Source organism: Mesoplodon mirus (genome assembly GCF_964341445.2).
Source record: "Mesoplodon mirus genome assembly, chromosome: 15".
Classification (NCBI taxonomy): Eukaryota; Metazoa; Chordata; class Mammalia; order Artiodactyla; family Ziphiidae; genus Mesoplodon; species Mesoplodon mirus.
The window spans coordinates 25,291,020-25,313,987 of record NC_138991.1 but is presented as its reverse complement, the minus strand read 5'-3'; the positions used below and the strand labels follow the sequence as shown (position 1 = coordinate 25,313,987).

The following is a 22,968-nucleotide window of genomic DNA, read 5'->3' as shown; positions in this document are numbered from 1 at the left end:
TATAGAATTATAGAAAAGGTAAACAGTAAAGATAACCTCAGCTGGTGTTCAGTGCTGTGATGGGTGATGGATATGGAAGGCCAGGGTCATTGGTGGCTCCCTCTGGGAGGCCAACAGGATGGTGTGAGGCCTGCTTTCTCTCTAGGTTCATGGACTTCCTCAGTGTTTGAATTTTCACTCCAAGAATGTGTTCTTGTATTGAGTGATGAAGAACGTAAAGGAAAGATCAGTTCCCGGGACTGTGTCCTGGGCTAGGAGAAGGACAGCAGAACTGTGGGGGTCCAGAGATGACCCAGGCAGTGAGGACTGCATTTGCAAAGCCCTGGTGGGGAGAGAGGTCTAGGATTCACAGAAGTTCATGTGAGCAGCTAGAGATGAGGCTTCTGAACTTTATCTTGGCATCAGTGTGGAACTAAGAGAGGGTTTTCAGCAGGAGAGCTGCACAAGCTAACGTATGTTTTATAAAGTTCACCCTGGCTGCTCTGAGAACAGACAGGAGGGGTCAGAGTGGCCGTGGGGAGGTGAGACCACTGTGGCTGTTCTGCTGGGAACTGATAGTGGCCTGGGCTCTGGGGACAGCTATGGGGATGGAGGAAAAGTGGATCTGAGAGATATTTGGGAGACAGAATAGGCTAGACTTGCTGAAGGACCGGAAGTCAGGGTGTGAAGGGAGATAGGTTAAGGGAAGCATCCCTTAAGGTTAAGGGGTGCCCCAGGGGCTTTAGCTGGGTGGACAGTGGTACCCTTTTCTTATTGATGAGGGTTACTAGGAGAGGAACAAACTCAGGGGTGGGGAATGACACACTTGGTTTGAGTTTTACCTAGACAGCATTTTTTTCAAAGACTTAATTTTTTTTTTTTTTTTTTTTTTTTTGCGGTATGCGGGCCTCTCACTGTTGTGGCCTCCCCCGTTGCGGAGCACAGGCTCCGGATGCGCAGGCCCAGCGGCCATGGCTCACGGGCCCAGCCGCTCCGCGGCATATGGGATCCTCCCAGACCGGGGCACGAACCCGTATCCCCTGCATCGGCAGGCGGACTCTCAACCACTGCGCCACCAGGGAGGCCCGAAAGACTTAATTTTTTTAGAGCATTTTTCGGTTTGCACAGTTGAGAGGCAGGTACAGAGACTTTCTGTGTACCTTTGATCCTACACATTCATAACCTCCCCTTTAATCAACATAACTCATCAGAGTGGTACATTTGTTACCAAGGCTGAACCTGCATTGACACATCATAACCACCCGAAGTCCATAATTTATCTTAAGTTTCACTCTTGGTGGTGTACATTCTATCGGACAGTTGTATAATGACGTATATCCATCATTGTAATATTACCGTACAGAGTAGCTTCACTGCCCTAAAAATCCTCTGTGCTCTGCCTGTTCATCCCTCCCCCCACCCCCGGCAACCACTAATCTTTTTATCGTCTCCATAGTTTTGACAGGCAGTATTTTTTATTTTATTTAAAAAAAATAGTCATTGATTTATTTTGGCCGCACCGGGTTTTAGTTGAAGCATGCAGCATCTTAGTTGCAGCATGCATGCGGGATTTAGCTCCCCCGACCAGGGATTGAACCCAGGCCCCCCGCATTGGGAGCATGGAGTCCTACCCAGGCTGGACCACCAGGGAGTCCCAATATATTTTTAAAAATAAATTTATTTATTTTATGTATTTATTTTTGGCTGCGTTGGGTCTTCGTTGCTGCGTGGGCTTTTTCTCCAGTTGCGGGGAGCGGGGGCTACTCTTCGTTGCGGTGCACAGGCTTCTCATTGTGGTGGCTTCTCTTGTGGAGCATGGGCTCTAGGCACGCGGGCTTCAGTAGTTGTGGCTCGTGGGCTGTAGAGCGCAGGCTTAGTAGTCGTGGTGCACGGGCTTAGTCGCTCCGCGGCATGTGGGATCTTCTCGGACCAGGGCTTGAACCCTGCATTGGCAGGCGGATTCTTAACCACTGCGCCACCAGGGAAGCCCCCAATATTTTTTTAAAATTAAACTTTTTATTTTGAAATACTTTTTTTTCTGTAGATTCACGTGCAGTTGTAGAAATAATACAGAGAGATTCCATTTATCCTTTATTTAGTTTCCCACAATGTAACATCTTGTAAAACTATCCTGTAGTATTATAACCAGTCGACATACAGAACAGTTCTATCACTACAAGATGTTGCCCTTTTATGGCCCCACCCACCTCCTTCCCCTGCTCCCCATCCCTGATGTCCGGCAACCACACTAATCTGTTCTCCATTTCTAAAATATTATTATTTCAAGAATGTCATGTAGGGCTTCCCTGGTGGCACAGTGGCTGAGAGTCTGCCTGCCAATGCAGGGGACACGGGTTCAAGCCCTGGTCTGGGAAGATCCCACATGCCGCGGAGCAACTGGGCCCGTGAGCCACAACTACTGAGCCTGCGCGTCTGGAGCCTGTGCTCCGCAACAAGAGAGGCTGCGACAGTGAGAGGCCTGTGCACCGCGATGAAGAGCGGCCCCCGCTCACCGCAACTAGAGAAAGCCCTCACACAGAAATGAAGACCCAACACAGCCAAAGATAAATAAATAAATAAATAAATAAATTTATAAAAAAGAATGTCATGTAATTGGAATCATAAAGTATATAACCTTTGAGATTGGCTTTTTTCACTCCTTGTAATTCCCTGTAGATTCATCCAAGTTGTTGCTTGTATCAATAGGTTGCTCCTTTTTATTGCTGAGCAGCGCTCTGTGGTATGGATGCACTGCAGTTTGTTTAACTGTTCACCCACTGAAGGACATCTGACTTGTTTCCAGTTTTTTACTATTATGAATAAAACTGCTATGAACATTCATGTACAGATTTGCACACAAATGCTGACATACAGTTTTGCATTAGATGATAGAAGATTTACTGAAGCTCCTTCTGGAGGAGCATGAACCCCAGGTTTGAAACTCCAGATATTAGGGAGAACTAAATGAGGGCGAGTGAGGATTCTCAGGGAGAGTGTAAGAGGGAGAGGAGAGAGAGCCAGATGGAAGGAAGCCTTCAAAAATAGAAACATTTAAGGGATGGACAGGAGAAGAGAGTAAAGGAGGCTGGGAAAGAGTGAGCAGAGAGGTAGGAGAAGACCCAGGAAGGGTGGTGCCCTGGAGCCCGAGAAGGGAGTGTTTCAAGAAAGAATGTCTGCTGCTGCCAGGTGGTCTTTGGTGATTCTGGTGGAATGATGGGGGCTTAAGCCCCACTGGAGTGGGTGGAGGAGGATTGGGAGGTGGGCAGAGGAGATGGAGGGTGTAGCCAACTCGCATCGGATGCTTGATGTTGAAGGGAGGAGAGGTGAGAACATGAGTTTGAGGGAGGCCATTCTAGAGAAACCTGAGTGTGTGTAGCCGCTGCTGGGAAGGAGAAGTTGTGGGCACAGTGTGAGATGGGCCAGCTGGTGGAGAACGGCTTCTGAAGGAGCTGGAGCAGATGGAGAGAAGGGCTGGCCTCAGGAGGCACACAACCTGCCCTGTGACCGGGGAGAGTATGCACTCAGTTTGGCTGCAGGAGCTAATGGTTCTAGTTGCCTTTCAGTTAGAAGCTGGGGCAGGTGTCCAGGTGAGAGGTCGGCTGTGAGGACAGAGAGAAGGAGGCGCCCTCTGGGTTATTGGGGAGGGAGGCAGTGTGCCTTGGTGGCCACTTAGATGTGAGGAGGCCTGTCTTCCAGCTGGTGACACGGCTGGACAGTGTACTACTGAGAACCTCAACAGTGACAACTGGTTGGAAAATACGGACATAGTCAGCTTCTCAAGAGTCCCTCCGACCACAATCCAGATTACGCTGTTTACTGAGGAACTGAAAAAATAAGCACATATTGGAAAACAAGAGAAGCCTAAGTGCAAACAGACTTGTGGGATTTGTGGGGTGTGGATGGGGAAGACTTAGTAACATGATTTCCAGAGGGGTGGTTGCATTTCGGATTAGATTCAGCCATGAGTAAGAGAGAAGCCCACCTAGCAGTGGCTTAAACAGGCTAGAAGTTTATTTCTCTCATGTGGGAGTCCAGAAAAAGTCAGTCTAGAGCTGTGACAGCGGCTTTGTTCTACAAGGTCCTCAGAGACCCAGAATCTTTCCAGTCTTTTGCCCTGTAGTGCCCTTGTCCTCATGATCTGGGATGGTGGCTAGAGTTCCCACCATCATCTTCTTGTTCTAGGAAACAGGATGGAATATCGGACAAAGAAGGGGGTCACATGCCAGGCAGCTTTTTTTTTTTTTTTTTTTTTTTTGCGGTACGTGGGCCTCTCACTGTTGTGGCCTCTCCCGTTGCGGAGCACAGGCTTCGGACGCGCAGGCTCAGCAGCCATGGCTCACGGGCCCAGCCGCTCCACAGCACGTGGGATCCTCCCGGACCGGGACACGAACCCGTGTCCCCTGCAACGGCAGGTGGACTCACAACCACTGCGCCACCAGGGCACCTCGCCAGGCAGCTTTTAAGAAAACTTCCCCAAAGCTCCCGTTGACCAGAACTTAGACATTCTCTAGCTGCAAGAGTGGCTGGGAAGTGTAATCTTTATTCTGGGGCCATGTTCCCCGCCAAAAATCTTGGGTTCTACTGCAATAGAAGTTGTAGAGAAAGCATATCAGGGCACAGACACACATTTTTGCCATGGGGGCCTTGCAATGGGTCTGGCTTGTAAGGGTAAAGTCAGAGTGGGATGCTGGGCCCACCTTCCAGAAGGTGCTTTTCTTTCTTCAGGAATGGACAATCAGACTGTCCTAGCTGTCCAGTCACTGTTGGATGGCCAAGGAGCAGTTCCTGATCCAACAGGCCAGAGCGTCAATGCACCCCCTGCTATCCAGCCACTGGGTGAGTAACTGCTCAGGTTCACCAGTGGGAAGGGTAAGTAACTTCCTGTGAAAACAGGTGGGGCTGATGAGGGGGTGTGGGAGTGAACTGCCCACTGTGGTTCCCAGGTTGTCCTCTCATGTCTGAAGCCTCTCCCCTTCCTCCCAGCCTGGATCTTCAGGCTCAGACTTTTCTCTGCTTAGCTCTGAGGACAGTCTTTTTCAGTCACTTAGTGAATGTGGGGATCATGACAGAGAATGACTAGGAGCCCCGATGCTTAGCAATGCTTGTACCTTCGACCCAAAGTCATTTCTCAGCTTCCCCTCTATGAGGCTAAGCATGAATCTCTCCAATTTACAGCCCAGGCCCTTGCGACACAGAGAGGGCAAGGAACTTCCTTTACAGCCCTGTGTGAGCCTGTGTGTTCATCCATTCATTCTACTAAGATTTTTGAGTACTTGGGAACCATGCTGGGGACAGAGAGACACACACCTGAGTTTGAATCCTTGTTCCCATAGTTTGGCTCTGTGACGTTGGGCAAGTGAGTTAACCTCTCTGTGCCCTCAGTTTCCACATCTGTAAAATGGAGATAATAGTCCTACCTCATAGGAATCTTGTGAGGGTACTTGGGATTTGGTTTTAGCTGTCATAAATAAGAAGTGCAAGTTTCTTGTGGTTTGTACAAGATTAAAGTTTATTTCTTTGTTGCATAAGTCCTGATGACTCAGACCCCTTCTTTCATATGGCTCTGCTGCTCTCAGCATGCGGTCCAAGATGGCTGCTCCAACCTCCCACTTTCATTTCCACACTCCAGCCAACAGGAAGGGAAGAAAGAAGTAGAAGTCATACCCCTTCCTTTTAGGAGGAAGTTGTGTAGATAGTATACTTCTCCTCTTCTCCTATTGGTCAGAATTCAGTCACATGACATGTCTAGCTGCAAAAAAGTCTGGGAAATGTGGTCTTTAACTAGATGGCCATGTTTCTCACTAAAATTTGTATTACTTTTTAAGAAGGAAGAGTGAATATTGAATGACAATTAGACATTTCTGCCACAACATATCAAGAGCTTGGCACAGTGCATGGCCTGTGGTGGGCCTTCAATAATGGATGGTGTTAACTGTAGCTAATCATTGATTTAATTTTTCATGCATTCAGCAGACATCCACTGAAGGCCTCCTATGTGCCCAGAAAATATTGTAGTTATGGTGATAAATAAGAGATATTTCCTTCCCTTAGGAAATATGGTGGTGATGGGAAAAATGTGATAAGAGAGACTTGCCCAGAGGAAGGAACTGTGAACACTGCTTGAGGAGGGCTTCCTGGAGGAGGTGACATCTGAGCTGAGCCTTGCAGAATGAGTTGTTCTGAGAGAGGCAGCTTGGCAGGGAGGACAGGGGATGCAAGGGCACGGAGGAGTGTGATCATGCAGCCCATTTGGGGACTGGTGAATAAATTCAGGCAGGATAAAGATTCTGAATGTCTCAACGTTTGAAGCGAACCCACCTTACGATTTCCTGATTTCTAATTTTTTGATTCCTGGGCGAACCTGGCTGGATATTCCTTCAGGTGCCAGCATGGTTTGAAAGCTCATAAGAAGCACAGAGTTGATGCTTGACCCTCACGCGTTTAGTCGTGGAATGCCGTTAGTTTGCCTTTCTCATGGTCCAGCCACGGGCCTCCCATTTCTCACTGTGATGCCCCCTCTTTTTTTCTTGCTTTTTTCATTATTTCCCTCCCTCTGCTGCCCTGTGGGCATGACCCCTAGATGATGAGGATGTCTTTCTCTGCGGGAAGTGTAAGAAGCAGTTCAACTCACTGCCGGCGTTTATGACCCACAAGCGGGAACAGTGCCAGGGGAGTGCCCCACCCCTGGCCACAGTCTCACTGGCTACCAACAGCATCTACACACCTTCGGCAGCACCCGCAGCAGTCCAGCAGGCCCCGCCTCCTGCCAATCGCCAGGTATTTATCCATTCGTTTGTTCATTTATCTAGTCAAGTCTTTTTTGAGTACCCACTGTGTGTCAGGCACTGTGTGGGCACTGGGGGTACAGGGGTGGACAAACAGACCAGGTCACTGCCTTCATGGCATTGAGTGAGATAGATAGTACCCAAACAGATGTGTAGAGATGTACTTTTCCTAGGATTAGTGCAGAGAGATAGGGGATGTCAAGACAGGGATGGGAGGTTTTGCCCTTTTGTATGTGGTGCTTTGGGATGAGCTCTGTGAAGAGGTGACATTTGTGCAGAGACCTAGGGAGGTGAGAAATAGTCATGAAGCTACTTTGGGGAAGAGTATTCCAGGGGGCCAGATCAGCAAGTGCAAAGGCCCTGAGGTGGAAGCGTGCTGGCTTTATTCCAGGAACAGCAAGAAGGTGAGAGTGGCTACAGCTGAGTGAGTGAGTGCGGAGGGTGAGAGGTGATAAGGTCAGAGAGGCAATAGGGGGATCCTGGCAAATCGTGTCGGTCTGTGGGCTTTCACTCTGCATGAGATGGGAGCCATTGGAGGGTTTTGAGCAGAAGAGGGATATAGTCTGATTTACACTTTAACTAGGTCACTGTAGCTGCTGTAGACAGTAGATTTTGATGGGAATCAAGAGAGAAATCCAGGAGACTGATTAGGGCGCTACTGTACAAATCCAGGCAATGGGTGGCGGTGGCTTGACCAGGATAGTGGCAGTGGAGGTGGAGAGAAGGGGTGAGATTTTCGAAATGTTTTGAAGGTGGAGCTGACAGAGCTTGTGGATGGATTGGATGTAGGGTGTGAGATTAAGAGGAGTCAAGGATGACCAGAGTTGGAGTTGCCATTAACCGAAGTGGGGAAAACAACAAGGAGAAGGTTTGCGGGGGGATGTCAGGAGTTCAGCTGCTCATGGTGAATTTGAGATGCCCATTGGACCTTTTTTTTTTTTTTTTTTTTTTTTTTTTTTTTTTTTTTTTTTTTTTTTTTTTTTTTTTTGTGGTATGCGGGCCTCTCACTGCTGTGGCCTCTCCCGTTGCGGAGCACAGGCTCCGGACGCGCAGGCCCAGCAGCCACGGCCCACGGGCCCAGCCGCTCCGCGGCACACGGGATCCTCCCAGACCGGGGCACGAACCCGCATTCCCTGCATCGGCAGGCGGACTCCCAACCACTGCGCCACCAGGGAGGCCCGCCCATTGGACCTTTAAGTGGAGGCAGTGAAGATGCAGACAGATATACAAGTCTGGAGGTCACAGGGCAGGCTGGGGGTATCTGGAGAAGCTTGCAGAGTTCTCAGTCAGGAACACAGTTCTGGAGCAAAGACACCCTGGGTGGGACCTCAGAGGGATTAAAGACTCCTCATAAAGGGGGCTGGGTATGTCCCAGGATGCCAGGTCACGGGGTCAGGTTTCCCTCTGGCTTCCTCTTGTCTCCTTATTCCTCTAAAACATTATCTTCACCCATTGTATAGACATAATTCCTGCCATCAAGATAAAAGCGTTCACCTCCAGATCCATAGGACATGTACATTTAAACTTTTCTAGTTACCATAGACATCTTCTAACACAGAACAGTCGTTTTCTCACTCCTTGATTATGAGTTTTGTTAGTAGAAAATGTTCCCTCTCCCCCCACTCCCCTTTTTTTTTTTTCAGTAGGAGAGAGGGAAATTCTTCCAGTCCTGGGCAAGGAAAAAACTTTAGAACACAATCAGTTGGTAATGGGCAGACACGAATCCCTCTGCCTAAGTGAGTTGGATGGACGTGAAAATGATTTCCCATTTTTTGTCTCAGCCTAATGCATGTGACATTGTAAAAATACGTGTCACTGCCTTTCCTGGCCGTGACATGGGGTGTGTCCCTAAACTGCCTGGGTTGTCCTTGCTTGGTTGAGGGCAAGGACATCCTGTTTGAGCAGGGACTCTGGGTTCAGGGACCCAGTTGCTGCTGTTCCCAGGGGTCCTCCAGACAGACGACTTAGGAAGATGCCAGGAAAGAAAGGCAACAAATAAACAAAACAAAACACGCTTTACATCTGCTGACAGGAATAGTCACTGCATGTTTGACACCCTCTTGTAAGGTCTGCCTTTCATCCTTGCTGTTAACCTGAGAGCATATTATTATACTTTCACATACTTATTTAAGTATGCACAGGAATTACATAGTAGTATTGTTTTTGATTTTTAAAGATGAGAATATATAATGTACATGTTATTATATAATTTGATTTTCCATGCAATACCTCTTACTTGCTCTCTATAGTATTCTATCCATGACTATATTGTATTTTTTTATCTATTCTCCTACTGATGGACATCAAGGTTATTTCCAGTTTTTCACTATTAGAAACAAGGCTGTGCAGAGTACTCTTTTTCTGTGGACTCCCTGTGGACAGGTGTGAGTGTTTCTCTAGGATAGAGGCCCAGAAGGATTGTTGCTGGGTCATAGGGTATATGCCTTACACGGAGGTGTGACTTATTCTCCTCGTTTGATGGACGAGGAAATGGAGGTTGAGAGAGGTGAGTGACTTTCCCAGGGTCACATGGCAGGGAGCAGTAGCAGAAGTGGAAATAGAATCCAGGTCTGTGGGACTCCAGAACCCAGATCTTTTGCATCATGCCATCTGCTTCCTTCCACAGCCTCAGACATGTTCTTTCTCTCCCTTTCTCTCCCTTCCTCTCTCTCTCTCTCTCTCTCTCTCCTCTCACTGTCCAGATCTCCACGTACATTACCGTGCCCCCATCCCCACTGATCCAGACCCTGGTGCAGGGGAACATCTTGGTAAGCGATGACGTGCTCATGTCTGCCATGTCGGCCTTCACGTCCCTGGACCAGCCCATGCCCCAGGGCCCCCCGCCTGTGCAGGTAAGGAGGTGGCCAGTTTCCTCACGGGATCTTGATTCTAGGCCTGCATGTTGACTCCTGCAGATTCAGAATCTTGTAGAGAGAAGGGGGCTTGGCCCCAGCTCTCCCTCAAGCTAAGGAGGACTGTCAGCTTCCCCTTGGCCAGCCCTGCTGTGGATGGGGAAGCTGCCACATTCAGCTGGGACCCAGAACATGACTTTGGGGTTTCATAGCCACAGTCCAGTTGTTTTGACTCCTATTTGTATTCTTCTTATTTATTTATTTATTTATTTATTTGCAGTATGCGGGCCTCTCACTGTTGTGGCCTCTCCCGTTGCGGAGCACAGGCTCCGGACGCGCAGGCTCAGCGGCCATGGCTCACGGGCCTAGCCGCTTCGCGGCATGTGGGATCTTCCCAGACCGGGGCACGAACCCATGTCCCCTGCATCGGCAGGCGGATTCTCAACCACTGCACCACCAGGGAAGCCCCTTATTTTTATTCTTTACAGAAGTGTTCCATGTGCATTAGAAAAACACTAGAAAGTACACAATAGAAAAGTAAAAAAAAAAAAAAAATTTTTTTAAAATTATTCTTAACCTGGAAAGTAGAGAGACATGGCAACTGACTGAATTTACAATTCTTGGCTGGATCCTGTATTGGGTGGGGCATGGGGGAAGCGGTAAAGGCCTTACTGGGACACTTGGGGAGATTAGAATTTGGAGGAATCTGAATATTTTATTTTATTTATTTAAAAAATTATTTATTTGGTTGTGCTGGGTCTTTAGTTGCGGCAGGTGGGCTCCTTAGTTGAGCCTCACCAGCTCCTTAGTTGCAGCACATGGGCTCCTAAGTTGTGGCAGGAGGGCTCCTTAGTTGTGGCATGTGAACTCTTAGTTGTGGCATGCATGTGGGATCTAGTTCCCTGACCAGAGATTGAACCCAGGCATCCTGCACTGGAAGCACGAAGTCTTAACCACTGCGCCACTAGGGAAGTTCCGGAATCTGAATATTTTAGATAATAGTATTATATCAATATTCAATTTCCCATGTGCGATCACTGAATTGTGGTTATATAGGAGAATGTCCTTGTTCTTAGGAGATGCATCTGAGTACAGTTTTAAGGAATAAAGTGTCGTGATGTCTGTAACTAACTTTCAAGTGGCTTGACAAAGCACAAATATGTGTATGTGTGTGTACACACACACCCACAGACATTGCAGATGTGGCAAAATGGTAGCAACTGGTGAATTAGATGAAGTATAAAGACTGTTCATTGTATTCTTTTTGCAACCTTTCCGTAGGTTGGAAACTTTACAGAATAAAAATTGGGAAATCAGGGAATTCCTTGGCGGTCCAGTGGTTAGGACTCCATGTTTTTACTGCCAAGGGCCCGGGTTCAATCCCTGGTTGGGGAACTAAAGTCCCACAAGCCAGATGGTGCTACCAAAAAAAAAAAAAGAAAAAATTGGGAAATCAATCAATCAGTCAATCACCTTTACTCTCTCTACCCAAAGAAAATACTGCCAAGATTTTGGTGTCTGGCTTTCCTGACCTTCGAATGCACATAAAGGGACTTCACTGGCATTCCAGTGGATAAGACTACACGCTCCCAATGTAGGGGGCCCAGGTTCGATTCCTGTCAGGGAACTAGATCCCACATGCATGCCGCAACTAAGAGTTCGCATATCGGGCTTCACTGGTGGCGCAGTGGTTAAGAATCCGCCTGCCAATGCAGGGGACGTGGGAATGAGCCCTGGTCTGGGAAGATCCCACATGCCTTGGAGCAACTAAGCCCGTGCGCCACAACTCCTGAATCCCACGCGCCCTATATCCAGTGCTCTGCAACAAGAGAAGCCACTGCAATGAGAAGCCTGTGCACCACAACGAAGAGTGGCCCCCACTCACCGCAACTAGACAAAGCCTGCATGCAGCAGTGAAGACCCAATGCAGCCAAGAATAAACAAACAAACAAATAAATAAAAGAGTTTGCATGCCACAGCTAAGGAGTTCATGTGCTGCAACTAAGGAGCTGGCAACCTGCAACTAAGAAGCCCTCGAGCTACAACTAAGAAACCTGCCTGCTGCAACTAAGGAGCCCGCCTGCCACAACTAAGACGGTGCAACCAAATAAATAAATATTTAAAAGAAAAGAAAAGAAAAGACTCAGATGTGTGTGTTTTAAATATATTTATTTAAAAAGCTATTTCTGGGACTTCCCTGGTAGTGCAGGGGTTAAGAATCCGCCTGACAATACAGGGGACATGGGTTCGAACCCTGGTGCAGGAAGATCCCACATGCCATGGAGCAACTAAGCCCGTGCACCACAGCTGCTGAGCCTGGTCTCTAGAGCCTGCAAGCCACAACTACTGAGCCCGTGTGCCACAACTACTGAAGCCCGTGCGCCTAGAGCCCGTGCTCCGCAACAAGAGAAGCCACCGCAATGAGAAGCCTGTGCACCACAATGAAGAGTAGCCCCTGCTCACCACAACTAGAGAAAGCCTGTGCGCAGCAACAAAGACCCAACGCAGCCAGGAAAAAAAAAAAAAGCTATTTCTGGGCTTCCCTGGTGGCGCAGTGGTTAAGAATTTGCCTAGCCAGTGCAGGGGACTTGGGTTCGAGCCCTGGTCCGGGAAGATTCCACATGCTGTGGAGCAGCTAAGCCCATGTGCCACAACTGCAGAGCATGCGCCCTAGAGCCTGCGAGCCACAGCTACTGAGACCACGTACCTAGAGCCCATGCTCCACAACAAGAGAAGCCACCGCAATGAGAAGCCTGCACACTGCAACGAAGAGCAACCCCCACTTGCCGCAACTAGAGAAAGCCCCCGTGCAGCAACGAAAGACCCAAACGAGGCCAAAAATTAAAATTAAATTTAAAAAAATACGTACATATCTATATATATACACACATCTATATAAATGGGTCAGGCTATATGCACTGTTCTGGAACTTGCTTTTTTTTATTTAAAAAAATTTTTTTTTGTGGTACGCGGGCCTCTCACTGTTGTGGCCTCTCCCGTTGTGGAGTGCAGGCTCCGGGTGCGCAGGCTCAGCGGCCATGGCTCACCGGCCCAGCTGCTCTGCGGCATGTGGGATCTTCCCGGACCGGGGCATGAACCCATGTCACCTGCATCGGCAGGCGGACTCTCAACCGCTGCGCCACCAGGGAAGCCCTGGAACTTGCTTTTCTTACTTTGCCTTTTGTGTAACATCATTCTCTCTCTGTGCCTACAACCCTACATCAGTATTCCCAAAGTGTTCCTTAGAACAGTGGCTCCTTGAGATTTTCCAGTAGAAAAAGGATCCCTGGTCAAACCAGGCTGTGAGGGAGGCATTCTGCCTCTTCCCTTGCTCTGACCCTGGGTTCTTCCTGCAGTAAAGAAATACTTTTGATTTTGTCACCCCAAATTTTTCTCTAGACATATATGACTATGGAACCCAAGGAACAGCAATTAAGAGAGATACCCTTTAATGAAATATTGATCAGCACCATCACTTTAACAACCACAAAGGGTTCTGTTCCATTCCATGTGGATGGACCATCCTCTGTTTAGCCAGGCTTCCATGGAAGGACATTTAGGTCGTTGCCATTTTTTGCTGTTATAAAAACTACTGGAATACCATCCACGTATGGTTATCTTTGCCCACCTGCTTGATTATTTTTGTAGAATCAATTTCTAGAAGTCATTGGCTGCGTTTCGGGGATCCATGCCACCAGCACATTTGGTGACTCTCTGGAAAGACTCCCAGAACTCAGGATGGTTGTGTTCATGGCTGTGGTTTATTAGGTAAAAGGATACACAGCAGGATCAGCAAGGAAAAAAGACCCAGCAGCTGAAGTCTGGAGAAAATTGACATTCTTCCAAGTCTCCAAAGTGTTCTCTCTGAGGGAAGTGGCAGGGCTGCGTACAGCACGCATCTTCCTTCAGCAGAAAAGAGCAGCAACACGTGCACAGTGTTTCTGCCAAGGAAGCACACCTACGACTCTAAGGCCAGGGCTTTTATTGGGGATCAGTCACCTAGGCACCCAGCCACAAACCAAAATTCCGGACCCCGACATGGGAAGGAGGGGTTCACCATAAATCACATTGTCTGTGCAAACAGTCTAGGTGTGTTGTTGTAGGGTCAGTGCCCAGGTGGGCAAAATAGCCTTATCAACATAGGAAACCTTCTACAAGGCACGTTCTCAGATGCCAGTTCAGAGTCAGCCCTACAAGCAAGCCCTTCTAAAGACAACAACATTAGGCCTGCTCTGTGAGCTCATTTCTGCACAAGCTGGGCCACTTTTGCTGACTGCATGGAGCAAAGGGATAGTAACGCCAGACTGATGGCTCCTCGAATTCTCCCATGACTTTGTTTTCATGCCGACTCTGTTTTCATGCCCCCTCTCAGCCCCGTCCTCTGAGCTGCCTATGAGTGGCTGTTCTTTCCGCAGGGCTGGCTAAGGCAAATGTCCTTCCCCACTGATAAATCAGACAGCTGGTATCAAGAGGCTGTGACACTTTAATTTTCTCTTCTGATTTCAGAGTAGCCTGAACATGCATTCCGCGCCGAGCTACCTCACCCAGCCTCCACCTCCTCCTCCACCCCCTCCACCACTGCCTCCACCTCCACCCCCCCAGCCTCCACCCACCCCATCCCAGAGCCTGGGTCCACCCGGGCGTCCCAACCCTGGTGGGAATGGCGTGGTGGAGGTGTATAGTGCCACAGCACCCCTGACTGGGAGTGGAACGGTGGAGATCCAGGCATTGGGAATGCAGCCCTACCCACCCCTGGAGGTGAGCAGATGCTGGGGCTTGGGGTGAAGGGGGAGAAACTGGTCATGGTCATTATGGGTAACCTGAACCTTTTCTGAACACCAGCTGTGTGCCAGACACTGCTAAAGATACCGTGGAGGGCAAAACCAGATCAAGCCGTTACACGTATAAATGTAAAATGCAAACCACGAGAAACTGGAATGAAGTAGAGGTTGTAGCAGAAATACAAGCTGCCCTCAGGGAATGCTCAGGACAGTCAAGAGAATACCTGCCTTTTGGGGAAAAGATTCCAAAAAATTACATATGTGAGTGTCTCATATTTTTTAACAAGCTAGGTATATTGGTCAGCTATAGCCTTGTAAGAAATATCCACCAAACCTCAGTGGTATATAGGAAAAAGTGTTTATTTTTCTCATGTCTACGGTGGTCAGCTTGGCAACTGCTGATCTTGGCTGGGTTCTCCCACATGTCTGTTGGCTGGCATCTGCTGCTCTAGAATGGCCCGGTATGGGATAAGTCTGGTGGGGTGACCCGGCTCTGCTGCATGCATCTTTCATTCTCCAGCAGTTTAGCCAGGCCTGTTCTCACCACAGTGGTGGACATGCAGTAATGCAAGCAGAAATGCTCAAGACTTCTTGAGGCTTAGGCTTGTAGGTGATACAGTGTCACTTCCGTTGGTCAAAGCAGGTCACAAGGCCAGCTTAGATTTAAGACGTAGGGAAATAGGTGCCACCTCTTGATGGGAAAAGCTGCAAGTCACACTGTAAAGGGCCTGGGTACTAGAAGAGGTAAAGAATTGAGGCCATTCAGTCAATGTACAGGCATACCTTGTTGTATTGCACTTTGTAGATATTGTGCTTTTTTTACGAATTGAAGATCTGTGGTAACCCTGTGTCAAGCAAGTCTGTCAGTGCCATTTTTCCAACAGCATTTGCTCACTCCATGTCTCTGTGTCACATTTTGGTAATCCTTGCAATATTTCAAACTTTTTCATTATTATTATATTTGTCATGGTGATCTGTGATCTTTGATGTTATTACTATGACTCGCTGAAGGCACGGGTGATGGTTAGCATTTTTTAGCAATTAAGTCAAAAAGTTTTTTAAATTAAGGTATATGTATTGTTTTTTTTAAGATATAATGCTGTTGCATACTTAACAGGTTACAGGATAGTGTAAGCATAACTTTTATATGCACTGGGAAATCAAAATTTTTGTGTGACTTTATTGCGATATTCGCTTAATTGCAGTGGTCTGTAACTGAACCCACAATAACTCCGAGGTATGCCTGTTCCATATGTACCATATTAATTCCCGGCTAAAGAGCTCTGAGCTACAAGCAGTCTACTCTCAAAGCACTACGAGTTCAGAACCATGCTAGACGCCCATGCTGGGGGGCATGGTTACGATATAAAGAGACTACCTGCACTTGAGGTCACATTATCTCAGACGCACTCTAGAATCCAGCCATATAGACATTCCACGTAAGGTAGCATCTATATGGAAAGAGAGCTAGACCAGTGGGAAAATTCCTCCACCAGCCATGTGATGTTATAAGAGCCTGCAGGGGGATTTTCCCTAGCCTGGGAGAATAACGCAAAAGGACCTTGTTCAATTAAAAAAAAAATTAAGTCAGTGAGATACTGAGAGGACGGTGGTGGTCTCATAGGCAGAGGGGGCCAGCATAGGGGTAGCTGCCATTGTTTATTTTCCATGTAGATGAGGGTGCTTGCTCTTTGAGGACAGAGCCTGAGTCATCTTTGATTTTGCATCCTCAGCACCTGGCAGAGTGCCTGGCCTGTGGTACACCTACAGGAGGTATCTGAAATAGGGTCCTCTGACCTCAGTTTCCTTTCCTCTAGAATGGGAACTCCCCTTGCAGAACTGTGAGGATAATGAGAACTAACCCAGTGGCAGTCATGTAATGGCTCAGTAATGACTTGAACGATGAGTGAATTCATTCACTGTGACAAATATTTATTGAGTTCCATATTGGTCAGGAAAATTGAAACCACTCTAGGTATTTCTGGCAAAGGGATTTAATACAGGAAATTGGGTGCTTACAAAGCTGATGGAAGGGCTGGAGGAGCCAAAGTCAGGGTTGTTGAGCACCACTCATTTTCAGCGTCACTGGTGTTCCTTGGCCCTTAGAACCAGGACACTGCTGCTGTACCCAGAGGCGAGGAAACTGTAGGATTCTGTTGCTGAGGTTCCAGCTGCCCTGCTGTCCTTGGGGCTAGTGGTCAGGAGGGGAACGTAGTGTTCATCCAGCCACTCCGAAACTCATGACTGCAAACCCACCTGTCTCCCAGCACAGCTGCCGGAGGAGAATGGTCTCTACCTCCCTTCTGCCTTCCAAATCTCATGCAGATGCTTCTCATGGGCAGAACTTAATCTGCGCTCAGAACTGTGCTGGCAAGGATGCTTGGGAATGTGGTTCCCAGCTTCCCACCTCTACATTTCAGGGGAGAGCATGGGCAGGTGTAGGAATGGTTCCAAGGCCCGACAGACAAGACCCAGCAGAAGCACCTACTGGTGCCATATTAGGTGCCCAATACGTACGTAAATGAATTCACTCATTCAACAAATATTTATTGAGTCCCCACCCTGTGCCAAGCATTGCTCTAGGCCTGGGAGTAGAGGAAGAAACAAAAGCAAAGCAAAAGTCCCTGCCTTCGCAAAACTAGGCAGATAATAGACAAGATAAGTAAGTAAAATGTACAATTTATTAGATAATGATATGTTTAAGGAGAAAAATAAAGCAGAGAAGGATAGGAAATGGAATTTTGGATAGGCTAGCCCAGGAAGACCAATGAATGCTGAATAGATGAATGAGTAAATGAATTCTTCACACCCCAGTGTCATGATGTAAGCTTAGTGGTCACTGAGTTTGGGTGGCTCAGAATTCATTTGGTAATTTTCTTGTGGCTTCAGTGTCAATTCTTGGCCGAGGGATGTGTGCTGGTGTGGCATCAGGTGGAGTCAGTTAAGAAGTGGAGTTGCTGGTGAGGGCATAGACCCTTCTGACTTCCTAGTTCTCCTGTGCAAGCAAACTACTACTACTAATAATAATGGCAATCACAACAGCTAATGTTGATTGGGTACTTACTATATGCCAGGCACTGTTTTAAGCTTTTTACTTGTTAATTCGTTTAATCCTCATAACCCCGTGAGAGGGGTGCTATGATTAGCCCCAGTTTACAGATGTGGAAGCTGAGCCAGAAGTTTAAAAGACTTGCCCAAGGTCAGTTAAATGATAAGTGGCAGAGTCAGGATTTGAACCCAGGCAGCCTGGTTCCTAAGCTCCTTCTAGCCTGCTGGCATCATGAAGTTCTAAGGGGTCTTGGGAATGACTGGGGTGACTGAGCAAGGTGGAGGAGTTAGGATGGTGATGTAGATTGGGGGTGGCTAAGATCAGCCAGGGACACAGTGAGGGTCCCACTGGCTGGGGCAGGTCTTCCCCTCCCTTCCCAGGGCACTCTCCCTGACTGTTCTGTCCTTATAGGTGCCAAACCAGTGTGTGGAGGCTCCAGTATACCCCACCCCCCAGGTGTACAGTCCTGGCAAACAAGGATTCAAACCGAAAGGACCAAACCCTGCTGCCCCCATGACCAGCGCCACCAGGGGCGCAGTGGCCACCTTTGACTCCCCACCATCTCTGAAGACCCGACGGACCAAAGGTTCCAGTGGACTCCCCGAAGGTGGGCCCACAGCCTGCCATGGCATCTTTCCTCAGCGTGGGCCTAGCCACAGGCTGCTTGGTTCCAGTCTTCCCTTTTTTGATAGTTAGGATTAAGTTTGGTTGCATGTAATGGAAAATCCAAAATAAGAGTGACTTCCAAATGATAGAATTTTGTTGTTCTGTGCAAACTAAGTCCAGAGGCAGGCAATCTGGAGATCGTGTGCCTATATAATTACCAGGCACCCACATTTCTTCTATATTTCTGCTCTGCCATCCCTAGAACATGACTTTTGTTCTCAGAATGCCTCATCATGTAAAATGGCTGCTGGAGATCCAGTCATCAGTTTCATATTCCAGAAAGTAAGAAGGATAAAAGAGGCATCTCCCACTCCCAGATGTTCTGCATGATGCTTTTGCTTACATCTCATTGGTCAACACTTAGTCACTTGACCATATCTAGTTGCAAAGGAAGCTGGGAAATGTCTCTTTTGCCAGGAACATTGATGTTCCCATTACGTAGGGGATTTATGAAGAAAGAAGAAGGGGTGAGTGGTTAATAGGCAAGCAGTGATGTCTGCCACCCCTTCGGAGATGGTAAGCATGGGGTTAGGGGCAATGTCAAAAAGTGGTGGTAGTGGGGAAAGGCAGAGGAATTCAGAAGTTTTCAGGGTGTTTCAGTCAACCTTCCTTCCTTTCACAAATGTGTTGAGCATCTGTGTGCTAGGCTTGGTGTCAAAAACTGGAAATCTAGGGACTTCCCTGGTGGTCCCGTGGCTAAGACTCCACACTCCCAATGCAGGGGGACTGGGTTTCATCCCTGCTCAGGGAACTAGATCCCACATGTCACAACTACGAGTTCGCATGCTGCACCTAAAGATCCCAAATGCCACAAGGAAGATCCCGCATGCCACACCTAAGACCTGGTGCAGCCAAGTAAATAAATAAATATTAAAACAAACAAACAAACTGGAAATCTAGCATCTTGGGTCATGATTTCCTTACCCTTAATTATTCACAGTTTAATGGGAGAGACAGGGAATAAATAAATATTTATGGGTCACCCTAGGAAGGAGATTAACAGAGTACTATGAGAATACTGGGGAGAGGCTGGAAAATGATGCTGCCTATCTATCTGGGGATGAGAAGGAAACAGTCTTGTGACTATCTGAGGGACAAGCATTTTAGGGAAGGGGGAACAGCAGGTGCAAAGGCCCTGAGGTGGGACCATGTTTAAAGTCTTTCAAGGTTAGCAAGGAGTCCACTGCAGCTATATGGTAAGAATGATGAGGTTGGAAGGAAGTAGAGGATGCAGAGCCCCATAGGCCACAGCAGAGAGGTTGAATTTTATCCTAGGGCAGAAGGGAGCCTTTGAGGGGTTCGCTCTACTCTCCCAGCCAGAGCGTGTCCTGGGCTTTTCTCCCCCAGGCACTGTGAGAGACTCACCTGTGCTGCTTCCCCTGCCTGTCCATGGGTGTAGACCTCCCAGGGTCTGAGCTGTCTGGCCCCAAGTCCAGGGGGTAGAGTGGCTGGAAGCTGCCCTTGGCACCTTCAGTTCTGTCCTCAGGCTCACCATCTCCTTCTTCCCTCTTTGTCTTTTTTTTTTTTTTGGTCAGCTGCAGGGAAGCCAAAGGCTCAGAAACTCAAGTGCTCGTATTGTGACAAGTCATTCACCAAAAACTTCGACCTGCAGCAGCACATCCGAAGGTACCCAGGCATGGTGTGGCAGGCATTTCCTGGGGGGAGGTAGGCTGAGGGATTCATGTGGAAGCGATGCTCCTTTCTCAGCCCCTTCGTCTGGGTGGTGACCAAGACCCCATCTGGTCTGTCATGGTTCTCAGACCTTCAGTCTAGCTCAAGATGATTTTTCCCTTTTCTTTCTCAGGAGCAGTGGGAAGGATCTGTGGGGCCTGCCTACTGTGATGGGGAAGGTCCAAGTGGGCTGAGGTGGGGGAAGAATTTACTTGAATGGACAGGGGCTTTGTGGGTGGGAGGCGTGCCTCAGTCTCACTTCTGCAGAAAGGGCTGACCTCGAGGACAGCCATGCTGTGTGAATATGCCTCTACAAGCTCTCTGCTCACTAACCTTGACACCCCTTGTCCCAAGAACCTGCAAGGAGCCCCTCTGGGCCTCGGGTTTTCCATTGTGAAGCGGAGGGGTGGACTTGTTCAGTGTTTCTCACAGAGTGGCACATTGGGACATGAGATGATTTTAGGTGGTTTATGGATATTGGTGTTGAAAAGACTTGAAAGACATAGTGAGAAAATTATCTTTTCAGTTTCTTTCAGGCAAAGGAGAAAGCCTCAGTTTGGTGTAGTCTGTCTTTAATGCCTCTCACGTACTTACTCATTTTTTATAACAGAGAGAGAGAGAGAGCCTGAGATTCCAACCACGGTGTGCAGCAGCTTCTCTCTAGACCAGGGTCTACCAGCCTATTGAGATGTTTTAGATCACATCATGCTTTTCTTTGGGGGCTGCCTGAGGCTTGGTACAATGTTTAGCATCATCCCTGACCTCTAACCATTAGATGCCAGTAGCACCCCTCACTCCTCAGCTGTGACAACCAAAAATGTCTCCAAACATTGCCAAATGTCCCCGGGAGAGCAAAGTCAATCTCTGTTGAAAACCACTGGTCTACACTAGTGTGTGTCAATAGAACTTTCTGCAAAGAAGGAAAGGCCCCAATAGCCACTGTCCATAGGGTAGCCAATAAGCATATGGCTACTGAGTACTTGAAATGTAGCTAGTATGACTGAGAAACTGAGTTTTTAACTTTATTTTACTTTAATAAGTTTAAATAGTTCCATGTGGTTTGTGTCTACCTTACTGGATGGTGCACCTATAAATCTTAATAATATTGTTTTATAAATGCATTTTTTTGTTACTTTGTGTTTATAAGTGGTTTTCCATATATAATAACAACAGGAAACTTCATTTTAAATTATTAAGTTTTTAAAAAGTACATTGATTTGAAGGAAAATGTTAAATAATGGTACGAGTGCTGTGCTGTGACAGCTAGGATGTCTTCTCCTTCAAAAACCAGAAATCCCTATTTAAACAATTAGGAAATGTTTTATCTCACAATGTGAGATGACCACAGAGAAGGTCAGCTCCAGGGCTGGTTGATTCAGCAGCTCAGTAATGTCACCGAGAGCCCAGGGTCTGTCTGTCTCTGGTCTGCCTGCCTCAGCAAGAGGACTTGTCCTCATGGTGTCAGGATGGTGGCCAGCAGCATCTGGACACTCTGCCTGGATCTTCCTGGTGGCTGTGAGCTCCCGGGCTGAGGCCACAGTCCCGTTCCGACACGCGGGTGCTGACAAGCCTTGTGTCTGCAGCCACACTGGTGAGAAGCCCTTCCAGTGCATTGCATGTGGCCGTGCCTTTGCCCAGAAGTCTAATGTCAAGAAACACATGCAGACCCACAAGGTGTGGCCTCCAGGACGCAGCGGTGGCACCGTTTCTCGCAACTCTGTGACTGTACAGGTCATGGCCCTGAACCCCAGCAGGCAGGAGGATGAGGATAGCACAGGTGGGTAGAAGTGGCCATTGGGTGCTGTCTGGCTGGAGCCTCCCTATGCAGCCCTGGGGGTGAGCAGCGCCAGCCACAGGCAGCTAATGTGCAAGCAACATATGCCCACTTTTACATGACCTGCCAGTTGGAACTACCCTACTGCGTTGTTTAGCCATCCTGTGTGTGCCCTCTGAGTTCTTGCGAGCTCTAGAGGAGAAACCATTTCTTTCAAAATTCCTACAGTGCCTGGCACCAGAGGGTCCACCATTGAGCAAACATTTATGGAGGGAGGCCTACTGTGTGCCAGGCCACTGGGCCTAAGGACATGAGGTCAGAGGCCCCCGTCCTCAGGGAGAGTGAGGGAAGGACAACTAAACAAATGATTGTAACTGGAACGAGGAGCTGGGAGGCATCGTGGGTGCAGCTAGGGTGGCGGTCAGTGTCGTTAACAACCACAGAGAGGTCTAGAGTGTCCAAGGGGAAGGCCTGTGAGGGGAGCCTTGAGGCATAGCTCTTCTGGAATGTAAGTATTCAGTACGTTGGTCCCTGGAATGGCTGTGTCTGTGCGCGCCAGCTGAGTGGGAGTGCAGGGCCTCAGGTACAGCATCCAACCCCGAGCTCGTGGTAGGTGGCGGGGCGAATGCAGGGGAGCCCGCAGGAGGTGCCCTGGGAGTCCTTCCCGAGGGGCATGGCTCTGTCCTGGCTCTCCCTCTGCCTTTCTCAGTGACTTCCCTCCCTGGCTTTCTCCCCAGGGTTGGGCCAGACCCTGTCGAGCGCCCCGCAGCCCCAGGCCTTGCCCACAGCAGGCGAGGAGGAGGGGGACAAGCTGGAGGCCAAGCAGGTGGTCCTCATCGATAGCTCCTACCTGTGCCAGTTCTGCCCCAGCAAGTTCAGTACCTACTTCCAGCTCAAGTCCCACATGACCCAGCATAAGAACGAGCAGGTAGGTGGGTGGCGGGGAGCAGGGGTCGGGGTGGGCGGGCAACACCGACTCTAGTTGTGAGCCTTGACTGGTGCTGCCTAGAAAGGGACAGGAGTGGGCCTCGGCTGCTCTGAGCTACCATGTGACCATGATGGACCAAGCTTCCCCATCCGTTCTGCCTGGGTGGGGCCAGCTTACTGGGCCGTTATGGTGCTTGCCCAGGGGAGGAAGCCCACCTCTCAAGGGTTGTATAATGAAGGGACCAGACACAGGAAGCATCCTTACTCCTCTGAGAAGACCTAGGGTCTAAAAACCTACCTATGGGGATTTAAGACTACAGCCTTTTTTTTTTCCATTGAGGCATAATTCATATACCATAAAATTCACCCTTTTAAAGTGTACACTTTAATAGTTTTTAATCTATTCATAATGTTACACAGCCATCACCACACTAATTCTAGAACATTTTTATCACCCCGGAAACTTTATACCTGTTAGTAGTCA

The 22,968-nt window shown here is 48.4% G+C and overlaps 1 protein-coding gene across 2 annotated transcripts in view; it reads left to right on the top strand.

Annotated features, from left to right (window-relative positions):
• Positions 1 to 22,968, top strand: part of ZNF341 (zinc finger protein 341) — a 43,675-nt gene that overhangs the window by 1,381 nt on the left and 19,326 nt on the right. Inside the window, exons 2-9 of one of the 2 annotated variants that reach the window (XM_082643543.1) lie at positions 4,705 to 4,815; positions 6,560 to 6,756; positions 9,467 to 9,616; positions 14,123 to 14,374; positions 17,858 to 18,053; positions 19,648 to 19,738; positions 21,367 to 21,560; positions 22,295 to 22,485. In XM_082643543.1, the coding sequence (XP_082499669.1) occupies positions 4,705 to 4,815; positions 6,560 to 6,756; positions 9,467 to 9,616; positions 14,123 to 14,374; positions 17,858 to 18,053; positions 19,648 to 19,738; positions 21,367 to 21,560; positions 22,295 to 22,485 (1,382 nt within the window). Of the gene's footprint in view, positions 1 to 4,704; positions 4,816 to 6,559; positions 6,757 to 9,466; positions 9,617 to 14,122; positions 14,375 to 17,857; positions 18,054 to 19,647; positions 19,739 to 21,366; positions 21,561 to 22,294; positions 22,486 to 22,968 lie in introns of those variants that run through there. The other variant, XM_082643544.1, reaches the window with a different exon arrangement.